This window comes from Rhinoderma darwinii, chromosome 12, assembly GCF_050947455.1.
Source record: "Rhinoderma darwinii isolate aRhiDar2 chromosome 12, aRhiDar2.hap1, whole genome shotgun sequence".
NCBI lineage: Eukaryota > Metazoa > Chordata > Amphibia > Anura > Rhinodermatidae > Rhinoderma > Rhinoderma darwinii.
Genome location: NC_134698.1, coordinates 71,532,532 through 71,548,799, shown reverse-complemented (window position 1 = coordinate 71,548,799; position 16,268 = coordinate 71,532,532). Strand labels below are relative to the sequence as shown.

The window sequence follows — 16,268 nt, the reverse complement described above, 5'->3', positions numbered from 1 at the left end:
CGGACCAAACACAATTCAGGGAGCCGGACTCCTTGCGTTATAGTCATCCATGCTGCTGTGAGTTACTACTTTCCCACAGGACTACTTTCCCATCATGTTTTCTGTACGGGACAGTAATCCTTCAAGGAGGCAGTGACTCGCAGCATCCCGGATGACTATGGTGCTAGGAGGCTCCCTGAACTGTGTTCAGTCTGGGAAATATGGCCGACATACGGTTCGTAACTCACGGATTGAACACGGCCGCATGAAGCAGGCCTAAAACTGTGACAAAAAGTGCACGCCATTAACATTCACCCTGCCAAACCTACATGCTGTTCCAGTAAAATGGGGGGCACAAGTGGGACCCAGACACTACTAGTGCCGTTTATCTCATGTACTTTCTTGCTTGGTTTGACCACTGCCGTCTACTGAGTAGTTTTGATGGACAGTCCCAAAAATGTTCCCAAAAAATTTGAAATGTTTTCTTTAATATTTTCAACTGGTATTAAAGTGAAGCTGTTCAGACTTGGAACCAATATTTATTTGTGAATGTCATTATGAGCAGTTCTGTAATACGTGTACTGGTATTATATGGATGACCCCTTTTACAAGTAGCAGCCTGTATTCCGCTAATGGACCATTCACATAGATACGAGATCTGACACCACCTGCGGGGAATCGCAGGCCCTGCACTCTCATAGTCAAGATCGCTCCTGATTGTAAGGGTATGTTCACACACTAGACTAAAAACGTCTGAAAATACAGAGCTGTTTTCAAGGGAAAACAGCTCCTGATTTTCAGATGTTTTTTAAGCCACTCGCGATTTTCGCGGAGTTTTTCGCTGCATTTTTTATGGCCATTTTTGGAGCTGTTTTCAATAGTCAATAAATAACAGCTCCAAAAACGTCCCAAGAAGTGACCTGCACTTTTTTTTTCGCGGCCGTTTTTCAAAACGGCCACGTAAAAAAACGGCCCATCGGAACAGAACGCCGTTTTTTCCATTGCAATTGATGGGCAGATGTTTGGAGGCGTTCTGCTTCCGATTTTTCGGCCGTTTTTCAGTTGTTTACAGCCCAAAAAACGGCCGAAATGAACATACCCTAATAGAAACAATTCCAATGATAACTTTATATTGGGGTGTCTTTTTTTCTGACTACAGAAATTAATGTTATAAATGTCTCATAGTGGGGGTCCCACCTCTGGGATCCCCCCCTCCTATTTAAAGCCAAGAGTTTTTTCCTAAATCTTTGGCTACTTTGATGAACGGGGACCCCCATTTTCCCAAACGGAGGGGGTATTCTGTGGAGACGACATAAACATCTGCAGTCCCAATAATTCTTCATGTAATTTCAAATCTGAACTAGCAAATTGATGTAGAAACATTTTTAAAAAAATCGAGGTCATATATTACCTCCAAGACATCACTGAAATAATACCGAACGTCACCTCTTGGATATGAATTCCAAACAATTTCACTCTGAAGAACTTCCACTAATATTCTGGAAATTGCCTTCTGTAATGGAAAGATGACAGATTTCATCACTGCACTGCAAACAGTAATAAAGCGTAATATCAATATTATGTGCCTTACATACAATAACTAAAGGATTAATATGACATTAGAAAACAGGATTTGCTTTTTTTTTCCCTAGAAACAGCGCCACTCCAGTCGAGGGGCTGTGTCAAGTATTGCAACTCTTCCCCATTAAAGTGAACGCTGCAATACCAGACACAGCTCATGGGCAAGAGTGGCGCTGTTTCTGGAAAAAATAAAAGCAGATCATTTTATCTAATTTCATACAATACCTTTGTACTGTGACTAGTATTAGAAGTGTACAGGACAGGCCCCTTGTTTGCATCACTTTAAAACTTCCTTTGTTGCGGGTCTTGTGTATTGTAAATCTCATGTTTTCACAATAGCGTCTAATTATTGTGTGTCACAGTTTGGCGTAAGTCACGTGTGCTGTTCTTCACTTCTGATATTACAATTCTATACCAAAAATTAGGTGTCCCCTATGTGCACTGTGTGACAAAATACGTAACCGGTTGAGGACCGCCCACTGTATTTATACGGAGGGGGTGTAAGTTTGCTTCACGGGCAATTGGGTGCCCAGAAGTCAGAGACTGCCAGGGACCCTGGAGAGAAGATTTTTTCCCCCAAAGGTTTTTGTTGTTTTTTTGACCAAAAGCAAAAATAAATTAAATTAGAAAGACAAATAAAATAATGTACCAAAAAAAATCTCCACCCCGCAATCATTGACATAAGGCTAGCCCTGACCCAATTGTCCTAAAAATAGATATGTAATGTATCAAAATTTACGGTAAACAATGATGATCACAAATAAAAAGTCTATTTTAGGATAACACTATATTATTACAAAAAAAAATTTGATGAAATAAGTAATTAAATAAGGTAACCTTCTATTCTTAACCCCCACAAGGGAGTATGGACTTTCCCAATTGGATGCCCAGGTCCCGGCCCCTGGACTAGCCCTTATAGGTTATACCTGAAGAGCAAACAAGTTACTAAGTCAAATGGGAGAGTTGTTGCAGGGGTCGGGACAGGTATGGTTTGATCAGGTCATCAGGGCTAATTCACACAGTCAGGTCAAATGGCATTTTTTGCCGCAATTATTGCAAAACCGCACCTTTTCGCTGCAATTTTGCAAAAATCGTGGCAAAAATTGTGATATAGCTGCACTGAGTAGACCCTTAATCTAGAAGAGGTCGGGATTTGTGAAATTCTGTTAGCAGAAATACCATTCTGGTTACAAATAAGCTAAGCAGCAGCACTCAATGTCAAGCAGCAGCTGCAAAAGCAAATATGATTTTAGGGTGTATAAGAAGAGAGATAAAAACCTGTGATTTAACTGTAATATTACCCCTCTATAAATCCCTTGTAAGGCCACATCTCAAATATGGAATTCAGTTTCAGGGAGCCTCCAGTCAGAGGTTGGAGGGAGGGTACTAATAAAGGCAGCTTAATACAAGAGCTACTGATGTTTGTTATCGGTGCACCATCCTCATGTAGTGTCTACCAGAAAACCTATTAGTTAATCAGAAAGATTTTTTCCTGAGTATTTCCCATATCCCTGCCCATTGACTTACACATCCAGTAGATGCTATCTTGTTCCCACGGTCCAAAAACCAGTTTCCAAATAGCATATGATCAAAATTCTCTGATCCAACCCGACGTATGCACAGCCTGCAAGTGGATGTAGATATTATTAGAATTATTTATTGAACCGCATATACATCATTTTACTTTGTAATACAGAGCTCAAATTCCCCAATATAGACAGAGTAAGGCTTTGTTCACATCTACGTCAGAGCTCCGTTTATGGGTTCCGTCGGATGTTTCCATCAGGGGACCCCATGAACGGAATTTTGCGCTATTGATTCTATCAAAACAACGGAAACCTTGCAGAACGGTGACAAACAGAAACCATTTGTGTGTGTGTGTGTGTGTGTGTGTGTGTGTGTGTGTGTGTGTGTGTGTGTGTGTGTGTATCAGTGTGATTGGTGCAACTTTTTAATTACTTTTTGAAAAAAAAATCTTTTTACTTTTTCAGATACAGCTGCTTTGTATTCTGTATACACAGCAGCAGCTGTATCGTGCGCTAAAACCTGTATCCATCAGGTGTGCGGCAATGACGGGTTCAGTGTTAGCGGGTCCTGCTTTTGAAGGTGTACATAGCCTTTAAAAGGTGGACATTCACTTTAAGGAAAAAAATTACCCCATATAACATTTTATATTGCTTACACAATCCTCTGGCTTCCTGCTGTTTGGAAAGAATTCCATGTTTCTATAAAAAGTTTGTGATAAAAGAGTTCATTAAAACTGCTTCAAAAAGGAGAAAGGGGAAAACCCAGTCCCCCAGAGACGTTGGGAAACTCCCAGTCACCAAAAAGTTTCATTTTCTGTTTGTACAGATTTTCCAACGTGCGAAACGTGTTTGAGGTCTGGCATTTAATATTTAACTATAAATTGCACTGTCCTCACACTGTGTGCAGCCAAAAATGGAAATTGAATCATGGAAATATAAACATATATTTAAGGAGGACATTCGTAGGAAATAGCAGGAGAACAATTGTAGGATGTACAGATGTAGCCAACTTTATCTTGACTCTGGGAACTTGCTGCAGCGTGATATCACACAACAAAAGCCATTGAAAAGTCATTGGAAAAGTCAACTTAAATTTTTCTTGCCAGTGTGTATTTAAAGTGTATTTAAGGGGTTTTCCCATCTTGGACATTTATGGCATATCCTAGGATATGCCATAAATGTCCGATACATGCGGTCCCACATCTGGGACCTGCACCTATCTGTAGAATGGGGCCCCCTAAACCCTGTTCTACCTTTCTCGGCTCGCGCTGCCTCCTGGGCACTTCCTGATTAGATGGTCAAGAGTTATGAAAACAACGTAGCTCGTTGAGATACGCTGTTTCCGTAACTCCCATAGAAGTGAATGGCATTTACAGAGGCAGCGTAGCTGCGAGATATGCTGTTTCCGTAACTGCCATTCACGTCTATGGGTGTTATGGAAACAGCATTGCTCAACGAGGAAGCAGCGTGAGTCGAGAAATGTAAAACGGGGTTTAGGGGGGCCCTGTTCTACAGATAGGTGCGGGTCCTGTGGATATGCCATAAATGTCTAAGATGGGCAAATCCCTTTAAAAGTCAAAATAAAGATGGCTACAGGTGTATCAGAAGGACATTCATAGAAAATATCAGGAGAACATTCATAGGAAATAGCAGGAGGACATTTGAAGGAACTATCAGGAGGACATTTGTAGGAACTATCAGGAGGACATTTGTAAGAACTATCAGGAGGACATTTGTAGGAACTATCAGGAGGGCATTTGTAGGAACTATCAGGAGGGCATTTGTAGGAACTATCAGGAGGACATTTGTAGGAACTATCGGGAGGACATTTGTAGGAACTATCAGGAGGACATTTGTAAGAACTATCAGGAGGACATTTGTAGGAACTATCAGGAGGGCATTTGTAGGAACTATCAGGAGGGCATTTGTAGGAACTATCAGGAGGACATTTGTAGGAACTATCGGGAGGACATTTGTAGGAACTATCGGGAGGACATTTGTAAGAACTATCAGGAGGACATTTGTAGGAACTATCAGGAGGGCATTTGAAGGAACTATCAGGAGGACATTTGTAGGAACTATCAGGAGGGCATTTGTAGGAACTATCGGGAGGACATTTGTAGGAACTATCAGGAAGACATTTGTAGGAAATATCAGGAGAACATTCATAGGAAATCTCAGGTGAACATTTGTAGGTACTATTAGGAGGACATTTGTAGGTACTATTAGGAGGACATTTGTAAGAAATAGCAGGAGAACACTCAGGAAATCTCAGGAGGACATTTGTAGGAACTATCAGGAGGACATTTTTAAGAACTATCAGGAGGACATTTTTAAGAACTATCAGGAGGACATTTGTAGGAACTATCAGGAGGACATTTGTAGGAACTATCAGGAGGACATTTGTAGGAAATATCAGAAGATCATTCATAGGAAATCTCAGGTGAACATTTGTAGGTACTATCAGGAGGACATTTGTAGGTGCTATTACGAGGACATTTGTAGGTACTATCAGGAGGACATTTGTAGGAACTATCAGGAGGACATTTGTAAGAACTATCAGGAGGACATTTGTAAGAACTATCAGGAGGAAATATGTAGGAAATACCAGGAGAACATTCATAGGAAATATCAGGTGAACATTTGTAGGAACTATCAGGAGGACATTTGTAGGTACGATCAGGAGGGCATTTGTAAGAAATAGCAGGATAACATTTGTAAAAAACATCAGGAGGACATTTGTAGGAAATATCTGGAGAACATTCATAGGAAATCGCAGGAGAACATTTGTAGGAACTATGAGGAGGACATTTGTAGGAACTATCAGGAGGACATTTGTAGGAACTATCAGGAGTTGCCCTTTTTGTTCTATTCTTCTATTGTAGTGAATTGGATTTTTCTTTAATTGGATTGAAATCCTGTAATAATTGATTGTGCCTTCTTTGCGTCATGTAAAGGTCCTATTACACGGCCCGAAGTGAACCGTGTAAACAAGCACTAAACAACCAGACAGCTCATTGATCGGCGCTCAGTTGCTCCTTTCACATGGAGCAATGATCGCTTATGTATAGGAAAGAGCGCTCATTACTCCGATCGCTCGTCCCCATATATTTTCATCATGTCATCAGCACATCTCCATGATTACACAGAGAGATGTGCTGCCGACAATGACGAAGCATAAAGCAATATACGCAGACGTATAGACAGTGGACAAGAATTTACAGAACTCACTGATCCTATCTGAATACTATCCCACAGCAGGGTAAGCTTGGCAGCATACCAAACGCACAGGAAAGTCAAACAAACAGTGGAACTGCTGATCTCAGGATACATTTAAGCCCACAATACAAAGAACTAGATCTCTAAGAGGACCAATAGGTCCAACACTACAAACAAACACCTAGACAAGAACACAGTCACCAACTAGAATTTGAACAGAGTTAGCACATGCCAGAAACAGTATTACCAGCACCTGAGTAATCCAGGCCTAAAGTATATATAGCCCATTAAAGGTACTATGCCCTAATCAACCAGGCAAAGCTAAATGATGACCAAATCCATATTCAGACCACATGTATTGCCTAGCAATGCCCAAACACAGAGATAACATAATCATTGATTAGTAGCAGTCCTGCTGCTAATCGTAACAGAGTGATAGTAGTCAGATCTCCGCTCCCAGTCTGACCAGTCTTACTTTTGTGCCTTTCTTTGAACATGAAGGGAAACGAATGATCGGTGGTTTGAAAAATTCTGGCTGAGGATCTGATGACCTTTTCTATCAGTACGAACCACACAGTGGCCAGGGAGGAAAATCCTCACTGCAGGGCGAGGAGCATCATTGTTGCCGAGTGACGGCGCTGGCGAGAGCACGTGCTAGGTATCAATGCCTTGTGTAAATGGTACGACTGGCATTTACATTTACTGATCTTGCCACAGATAAGGATGAACTTTGTGGCAGCCCGATCAATCAAGATCAAGGACAAATGATAGTTTTATCATTTAACATTGTTTTTCTCCTTCATTCACAGTGGCCAATTATTGTTACGATTGCTTAGATAAAAGTGAACTGTGACAATAGTTGGCCAGTGTAAGGGTACGGCAAAATTGTGAGGCCATTGGCCAACGCAAGACAGCAGACGCCGCTATGTGGAACCGTATCCTAAAGGGTCCCTTACATACAAGCTTCACCTGTAGCTTCATAGTGGTATTTTCTGGTGTGGTAAGGAGGAGACCGAAAGCAGCACGGGTACATCAATCAGGAATGCAAGTAAGGCCCTACTTAAACCAACAGCATTAACCCTTTACCAACACAGCCAATTTTCATTTTTCCCTCTCTGCCTTTGTCAACATAGTCATACCAGTGACTACAGGGCCAGTTTCCATTAAATTAACAGGTATGACCCCTCCACCCATAACACTTTTACAGCACGTCTAATTGTTAGTCGTTGAAAAACCCTTTAAGGTTGGGTACCCACAGTGCAAAATTGCTGCAGATTTCCTTTCTTTATATATTTCTTCTGTTTAGATTGCAATCCTTGTTTTTGCACACAAAAAAAACGCATGCAAAATCTGCAGCAAATCTGCACTATGGGAACCTAACCTAAAGGTACTCTTTAACATGGCCATATATGTATTACCATAATATACCCCACCTTCTATGTTCATTATGAGCCCATTTAAACAGCAGCACATGATCTTCATATTTCAGTTTATTATCCACCAAAGACGTGAGTTGGTTGAGTAAATCGACATGTAGGCACTTTAGGTAGGTGGCCGTCAGGGCCTCTGGAAATTGTTCCAGTCTCGTGATAATCTCTGAAATGTTCTTCTCAAGTTCCACCAGATACTTGTCTAGGCCTCTTTTGAGTTCAAATTTTGGATTGTGCTTCTTAACATCATTTTCAAAAAGACTCTCCAGCTCGTTGACCCACTCTTGTGGGCTCCAGTCAGGACTCTTGCATTTTTGCTGCTCGGCCCATTGTATACATTGAGAGATGGACTGAAGACACACAGTCTGATTCTCATCCCCATCAAGGACCAGGCTCAAAGATCTCCACATCTCCTGGGCTACAACCTCATATAATTCGCTGCCATCCAATTTTCCATTTTGCTCTGAATCCTGGATGAATAAACAAGCTTTGAAGTATTCATTTTTGTCCATCAGACTTTTGAACTGTTCTTCTGGAAAATATAACCAACAAAAATCAAATTAACCCCTGCATTGTATATTTTGGCATATAGACATGTAGGTTGGCAGTGACTCTAGCCCCATGACAAAAAAAAATCAACTGCACAGAATTTTTGTGGTTACTTCAGATATGTAGTTATTGGACACTGGATTAGTATAATTTTCCTGGCAATTAATTATATGAAGTCCAATGACTATGAAGTATGTGACAGGCCTCTTATCTGGTTATTGCTAATATAGAAATCAGAGTTCCAGTCCACTCTGGTACATAAGGGAATATGTGCTTATTATCCCTATACTGTGAAATCACGTGTTCATTGCTTTTGTAATGTGACATCACTGTGTTCATTATTGCTGTACTGTGACATCACTGTGTGCACCATATTTGTATTATGATGCTTTAGCGATAACCACATACAGTGACATCATTTAGCTGGTCCTTAGCTATTTGCTGTCATATCACTGTTTATTATCCCTGTACTGTGACATCACTGTAGACATTATTCCCAGACTGTGACATCGCTGTGTGCAATGACTGTTTCCCATGACTTCACAGTGTTTATTATCCATGTACTGTAACATCACTGTGTTTGTTATTCCTTTTGTGTGACACACCTCTGGGCATTATCCCTATATATTGATACAGTGACTATGATTACTGTACTGCGTCATCACTATGTACTTCATTCCTGCATTGTGACATCATTATGAATATTATTCCTGTTTTGCTACTTCTTATTGATCATTATCCCTGTGCTGTGTCATCACTATCTTTATTATCCTTTTGCAGAGATATCACTGTATAATTTCTCTATATTGTGACATTACTGTGTATATCATCCCTGTGCTGTGACATCACGGTGTTTAATATTCCTGTGCTATGACATCACTGTGTTTATTATCACTCTGCTGTGACATCACTGTGTCCATTATTCCTGTGGTAAGATATCATTATCGAGTATAAGGTTTCTGTGACATAAATGTCAAAATTATTGTGCAGTGATATCACTTTGTGCAGTGATATATGAGTTGCAGAGGCTAGAATCGGGGACAGGTGCTTAAAGAGACTCTGTCACCAGATTATAAATGCCCTATTTCCTACATAATCTGATCGGCGCAGTAATGTAGATAACAGTGGTTTTTATTTGGAAAAACGATCATTTTTGAGCAAGTTATGAGCTAGTTTAGATTTATGCTAATTAGTTCTTAATAGACAACTGAGCGTGTTTTTACTTTTTACCAACTGGGCGTTGTACAGAGAAGTGTATGATGCTGACCAATCAGTGACCAATCAGCGTCATACAGCTTATTTCACTGCACAGCGTGATTGTGCACAGTGTGATTGTGCAGTGAAAAAAGTTGAGAAGTGTATGAGGCTGATTGGTCACTGATAGGTCAGCGTCATACACTTCTCTGTACAACGCCCAGTTGGTAAAAAGTAAAAACACGCCCAGTTGTCTATTAAGAAAGTAATTAGCATAAATCTAAAAATCATCGTTTTTCAAAATAAAAAAAACACTGTTGTTATCTACATTACAGCGCCGATCAAATTATGTAGGAGAAGGGGCACTTATAATCTGGTGACAGAGCCAATTTAAAGTGTCTCAATGGTTCCTCTGCCACATAAGAGCATACCAGTACTATAAACATAAAGTTGAGGTGCTCGGTTTCAGTTTTTGCATCGGGGACTAGGAACTTCTTGCAGAGATCCAGATGGTAGGGAGTCTTAAAGGGGTTGTCCAGTCCCAAAAAATGAATGGCCTATCCTCAGGATAGGCCATCAATATATGATCGCTCAATGTCCAACTGTCATGATCCTGGGGTATGTGGACCCACTAGGCCGCTCTGCCGTAGCGGAGTGGCAGCTGGTCAAGCAACAGTCTATATAAAGTCTATGCAAAGTCTTTAGCACAGGAGTACCTGTAAGAGTCCAGACAGACACTGGGTGTAGCAGAGGCTTTGAAACAACATTTTTTGGGGATGGACAACCCCTTTAAGGGCAAAGATCCCAGGGAAAATGTATGCGAAATAGCTCTCCTCCAGAAGGAAGAAAACTGTGTCTGAGTTGTACAGTTATTTGTAAGGTGCTATTATTTAGTATGTCATAGTTGGATAATATTATAGAAGTATTACTTGGGTTGTAAGTCCCCCGATGTTTTGCCCTGGTTCCCCTACTGTCTTCTATCCAACCCCCAATGTATGAGGTTTTCAGTTTTAAGTACAGTTAGTTACAGGTGTTCAGCATGCAAAATCTTACTCGTGACACTGCAATTCTGAGTCAAAATGAAAACCGAGAACAGACACAGTCTACATAATCAATTGTGTCAGTATCGCAGTATCATAACACAGTATCGAGTGAGGACTCATGCTTTCTTAATCCCTGGTTGTGTAGCGGAGTGCGACCCTACACTGAAAGGGGTTGTGTTCTCTGGACACCCACATTCTACATACAGCCACCCTGGCAATAAGTTGCGTTCCACAGATCTAGTTGCTCTGACCCCTGGCTTATAGAGAGGGGGTGTCAAGTTGGTGCCCCCTGTATGATATCTATATGTCCATACAGTGCACATGGAAAGGGGCTGTCCAGACTACTGACTTTTGTGTCATGACAGCTCTAATTTTAACTTTCAAATGTGTTGCGCAAAACTGATATTACAACCTTAACCCCTTAGTGACCACCAATACGCCTTTTGACAGCGGTCACTAAGGGACCTTAGGCTAGGCCGCCGCCTTTTCACGGCGGCCCAGTCTAAGTCCTGCACGGGTGTCCCATGCAGGCTAGAGCCTGGGTTCGGCTGTTCGATGACAGCCGGGCTCCTGCTCCAACAGTAGCGATCAAAGTTTACTTCGATTGCGGATGTTTAACCCGTTAAATGCTGCGGTCAATAGCGACCGCAGCATTTAAAACATTTACAGAGGGAGGGAACTCCCTCTCTCACGCATCGGCGGCCCGCAAATGCAATCGCGGACCTCTAATGGGGTGACATGGCAGCCGGGGGCCTAAATTAGTGTATGCCTAATAGATTGCCTGTCAGTTTTACACTGACAGGCAATAATGCTCTGGTATACTAAGTATACCAGAGCATTATATCTGTGATCAAAAGATCACACAGTGAGGTCCCCTAGTGGGCCTAAAAAAATAAGTAATTAATGTTAAATAAAAATTATTAATAAAGATTACAGTATAAAAACAAAACATTGTTTTCCATAAAAAGTGGTTTTATTTAGTAAAAGTGTAAAAAATTAAATAAAAGTACACATATATGGTATCACCGTGACCGTAATGACCCAAACAATAAAGTTAACATGTAAATTAAACCGCAAGGTGAATGCTGTAAAAAAAAAACACAAAAAACAATGGCGAAATTGCTTTATTTTCCATTGCCCACCAAAAAAGTCATAATAAAAGTTAATGAATAAGTCCCATGTACCCCAAAACAGTACCAATCAAAACTAAGTCTCATCCTGTAAAAACAAGCCTTCATATCACTTGACGGAAAAATAAAAAAACTGGAAAGCGACAATTACATCAAATAATTTTAGTTCCAAAGAGTTTTTATTGTGCAAAAGTCGTAAAACATAAAAAATCTCTACATATGAGGTATCGTCGTAATCATACCGACCCATAGAATAAAGGTAACGTGTTATTTACGCCAAACAGTGAACAGCGTGAATTTAAAACGCATAGAACAATGGCGGAATTTCAGTGTTTTTTTTCTATTCCCCCCCAAAAAAAGTTAATAAAAGTTAATAAAAAAACTATATGTAGCCCAAAATTATGCCATTAAAAAGTACAACTAATCCCTCAAAAACAAGTCCTCATACAGCTATGTCGACCAAAAAATAAAAAAGTTATAGCTTTTTGAATGCGACTATAGAAAAAAAAAATAGCTTGGTCATTAGGGCCTAAAATAGACTGGTCACTAAGGGGTTAAAGTAAATGTGCACTCCTAAACATTATATTGTTTTTGTTTGTTTTTTATCTAAAAAGGTTCCAAATTATGTGCTGATAAATTTCTTAATCCATCTTCATTGTGGTCGGAGCTCCGTTTTTCTGATACAGAAGACATAGACATAGATTAAAAAGATAACATGTTAGCTACCTGCAGTCACCACTAGAGGGAGATTTCAGCATATGGTTTATACATTGTACTCAATAATATTGCAGTATGCAGTAAGCTCTTAAGCTCCCTCTAGTGGTGAAAGAAGGTAGTCAGAATGTTATCTTTTGCCTTTATGTCTATGCAGGGGATTTGGAGTTCTGTATCATAAAAACAGTGCTCTGACCGCAATAAAGATAAATTAATTGCACAGAATTTTGGACCTAAAAGCAACATGGTGATAAAAGGTGGAGATTTAGCCGAAGCCAGGAGTGGACGTAAAAGAGAGAAAAATAGGGAAAGACTGATACTTCTCCACTCCCGTGTTTGGCTGCAAAAATGGGAGCCAAAACACGAAAAACAAAGCTGGAGAAGCAGGTTTTTTTTCAATTCCCTTCCGTGCACCCAAAAATGCTGTAATTGAAAACTACAACTGCAAAAAACAAATCCTGCAAAAAACAAATCCTCATAAGGCTACGTCGACGGAAAAATAAAAGAGTTATGACTCTTAGAAATGCGACGGTGAATAAACAAATAATATTGCTTGTTCATTAACACCCAAAAAGGCCTGGTCATTAAGGGGTTAAAGATGTGCACAATTTTTAGTGCATAATATTAGTGTAAATGTACAGCACCCAAGTGGTGGTGTAAGGAAAATAAATGTGTCGAACATGCTTAGCGAGCTAAATTTATCATGTCGCATGAGGCAATGACGACTTACGGTTAATTACTCACCATCTTCAAGATCTCTGTGAGCTGTCAATGAATGAAAACGTTATTGTTTACATTAAGAGAATGGAAAAAAAACATCCTGATTATGTCCGGCTGAAACAGGTGCATGGTTTGTTACAAAGGAGCTTTAATACACTGTAACAAGCTCTGCACCTGCGTCGGTCGGACATTCCACAAAGTTGAATACTAAGTTTTGGAACATTTCATTATAAAACCCCAAAAACACCTTATAAATAGTGCTTTCTCTTAGCCACAATCATTGTATAAAGGAAAAGTTCTCAAACGTTCAAATAGACTTTTGTTTCAATACCTCGCCATTTTCAAGGTTTCTGCTTGCTGTCAATGAATGGGAACACTTGTTTACATTCAAAAGCAGCAGTACATACACTACCGTTCAAAAGTTTGGGGTCACCCAGACAATTTTGTGTTTTCCATGAAAACTCACACTTATATTTATCAAATGAGTTGCAAAATGACTAGAAAATATAGTCAAGACATTGACAAGGTTAGAAATAATGATTTTTATTTGAAATAATAATTTTCTCCTTCAAACTTTGCTTTCGTCTTGGAATGCTCCATTTGCAGCAATTCCAGCATTGCAGACCTTTGGCATTCTAGCTGTTAGTTTGCTGAGGTAATCGGGAAAAATTTCACCCCATGCTTCCAGAAGCCCCTCCCACAAGTTGGATTGGCTTGATGGGCACTTCTTACGTACCATACGGTCAAGCTGCTCCCACAACAGCTCTATGGGGTTGAGATCTGGTGACTGCGCTGGCCACTCCATTACAGATAGAATACCAGCTGCCGGCTTCTTCCCTAAATAGTTCTTGCATAATTTGGAGGTGTGCTTTGGGTCATTGTCCTGTTGTAGGATGAAATTGGCTCAGATCAAGCGCTGTCCACAGGGTATGGCATGGCGTTGCAAAATGGAGTGATAGCCTGCCTTATTCAATTTCTCGCATGGAATAGCCTTCATTTCTAAGAACAAGAATAGACTGTCGAGTTTCACATGAACGCTCTCTTTTTCTAGCCATTTTGAGAGTTTATTCGAACCCACAAATGTAATGCTCCAGATTCTCAACTAGCTCAAAGGAAGGTCAGTTTTATAGCTCCTCTAAACAGCAAAACTGTTTACAGCGGTGCTAACATAATTGCACAAGGGTTTTCAAGTGTTTTCTAATCATCCATTAGCCTTCTAACACAATTAGCAAACACAATGTACCATTAGAACACTGGAGTGATGGCTGCTGGAAATGGGCCTCTATACACCTATGTAGATATTGTATTAAAAACCAGACGTTTGCAGCTAGAATAGTCATTTAGCACATTAACAATGTATAGAGTGTATTTCTGATTCATTTAATGTTATCTTCATTGAAAAAAACTGTTCTTTTCTTAAAAAAATAAGGACATTTCTAAGTGACCCCCTTTTGAACGGTAGTGTACCTAGTCCTGTACACATATCTGGGAAGTGGATAAAATTGTATTGAGTCTAGGCAATGCTCCGTTACCTAAATACATTAGCAGAAGCTGCACAACGGTAGTTTGCTACAATGTATCAGTGAAGAGCCCAGCCTGTTAGATTGTTTAGACTGGATACAATTTTAATAAACCCTCATTTGTGTGATCAAAACTAGGTCTGTATGGGTTTGTAGCCTCCTATAAACAATAAGCAAGAACTTATTATCTTCTCATTCACTTACAGCCAGTAGAGATCTTGAAAATGGCGAGTAATTGAATGACAAACTCTATAAATTATACAGTAATTAAAAGGGTTGTGCAAGACTCTAAGAAGCTAAAAAGACTGCTGAATACGTTAAAACCTCTGCCGCTCCAGCGCTGATGCTCCGGTGGTCCCCGCTGGTCTTTGTTTACTTCTCCTGCAGTGATGACGTGCCGTACATCCAAATGACCAATCACTGGCCTCAGCAGTGATACTAGCATGTATGGCACATCACTGCGGAGGATGGTGATTGGCTGCAGTGATCATATACAGCACATCATCATTGCGGGACAAGTGAACATAGACCGGCGGGGACCACAGGAGAATCGGCGCTGGAGCGGCAGGGGAATTAACAGGTGAGTACTGTTTCTTTATATTTTATACATACCCAGCAGCTTATTTTATTTCCTTAAGTCTCAGCAACGGCTTTAACCCAATTGGCGACAATATTCTGCCACATTAGTAAATCCCCCCTAATATTCTATGACTATGACAGAGTAGAACTACGAGACGTACCTTTAGATTTACATAGCTCCCCAGATTCACCGACAAGACTCACTTTGGTTTTGAGTTTTACAGAATTCATGATCGGGACTTCAAATTTAAATCGTTCTTTGAATTTTTTCAGGCATGCATTTTCTTTGGGCCGGCCTTTATTAGGCAGGAGGGGGCCATCCTCAGGGTGAGGCACATGGATGTTCTTCAGTTTGTTCAGTACTTTCTTGATGGGGTTTTTCTTCTTGCCCATCTGCACCGTTGGATGTGGCATTTATAATGTACAGCAGTTTTGTCTCTGCTGTTCTGCCTTGTGCTACACCACAGTCTGCTCACCAGCAGCGTCTGCACTGCATCTGTTTATTACTGGAATCCAAAAAGTCATATAGTCACGCCTAGGAAATTAATAGCCTGTCACAATGACTTTCACCACAAAGCACAAAATCTAAAGACTAAACTTCCCATTTTAGTCTTAGTTCTTCCCTAAGATGCCGACATTAATGTGTTATATCTTTACTTTGTATTTCTTTAGACATTTGCAGACATGTCTATATGTGAAGTGTTGTATAGAAGTGATGTCATACATTTGTAACAGCAGAGTTACTGTAATCGCCTTGTCCTACACTACAAGGAATAGGTAGCTGCAGTATGATTACAGATCACATGACTATAGTTTAGAAGCCTGTATTTGTATTTTTATAACACTATATCTATCTATATGTTTGTTTAATCTGTATGTATTACTGTCTCCCAGAGGGTGCGTGCGCTCGTGCCCGATCTTAAAGGGCCAGCGCGCACACCTGCAAATCATCATCATCAACTCCTGAATTCCTGGACTATAAGAGGGTCGTCATCCTTATCCTCGCCTGAGCGTTGTTGTTGTTTCCCTTAGTCTGTCTTGCAAATGGTAGCCTAAGTGTCTTCCAGCTTCCCAGTGTTCCCCG

General features: G+C 40.3%; 1 protein-coding gene across 2 annotated transcripts in view; it reads right to left on the bottom strand.

Moving 5' to 3' along the window:
• The window catches only part of LOC142664489 (uncharacterized), an 82,701-nt gene that overhangs the window by 15,471 nt on the left and 50,962 nt on the right, over nucleotides 1-16,268 (bottom strand). For both annotated transcript variants that reach the window (XM_075843573.1, XM_075843574.1), the window contains exons 2-5: nucleotides 15,346-15,690; nucleotides 7,739-8,267; nucleotides 3,088-3,184; nucleotides 1,391-1,492 (exon numbers count right to left, since the gene is read on the bottom strand). In XM_075843573.1, the coding sequence (XP_075699688.1) occupies nucleotides 1,391-1,492; nucleotides 3,088-3,184; nucleotides 7,739-8,267; nucleotides 15,346-15,598 (981 nt within the window). In that variant the 5' untranslated portion in view covers nucleotides 15,599-15,690. The remainder of the gene's footprint in view (nucleotides 1-1,390; nucleotides 1,493-3,087; nucleotides 3,185-7,738; nucleotides 8,268-15,345; nucleotides 15,691-16,268) is intronic.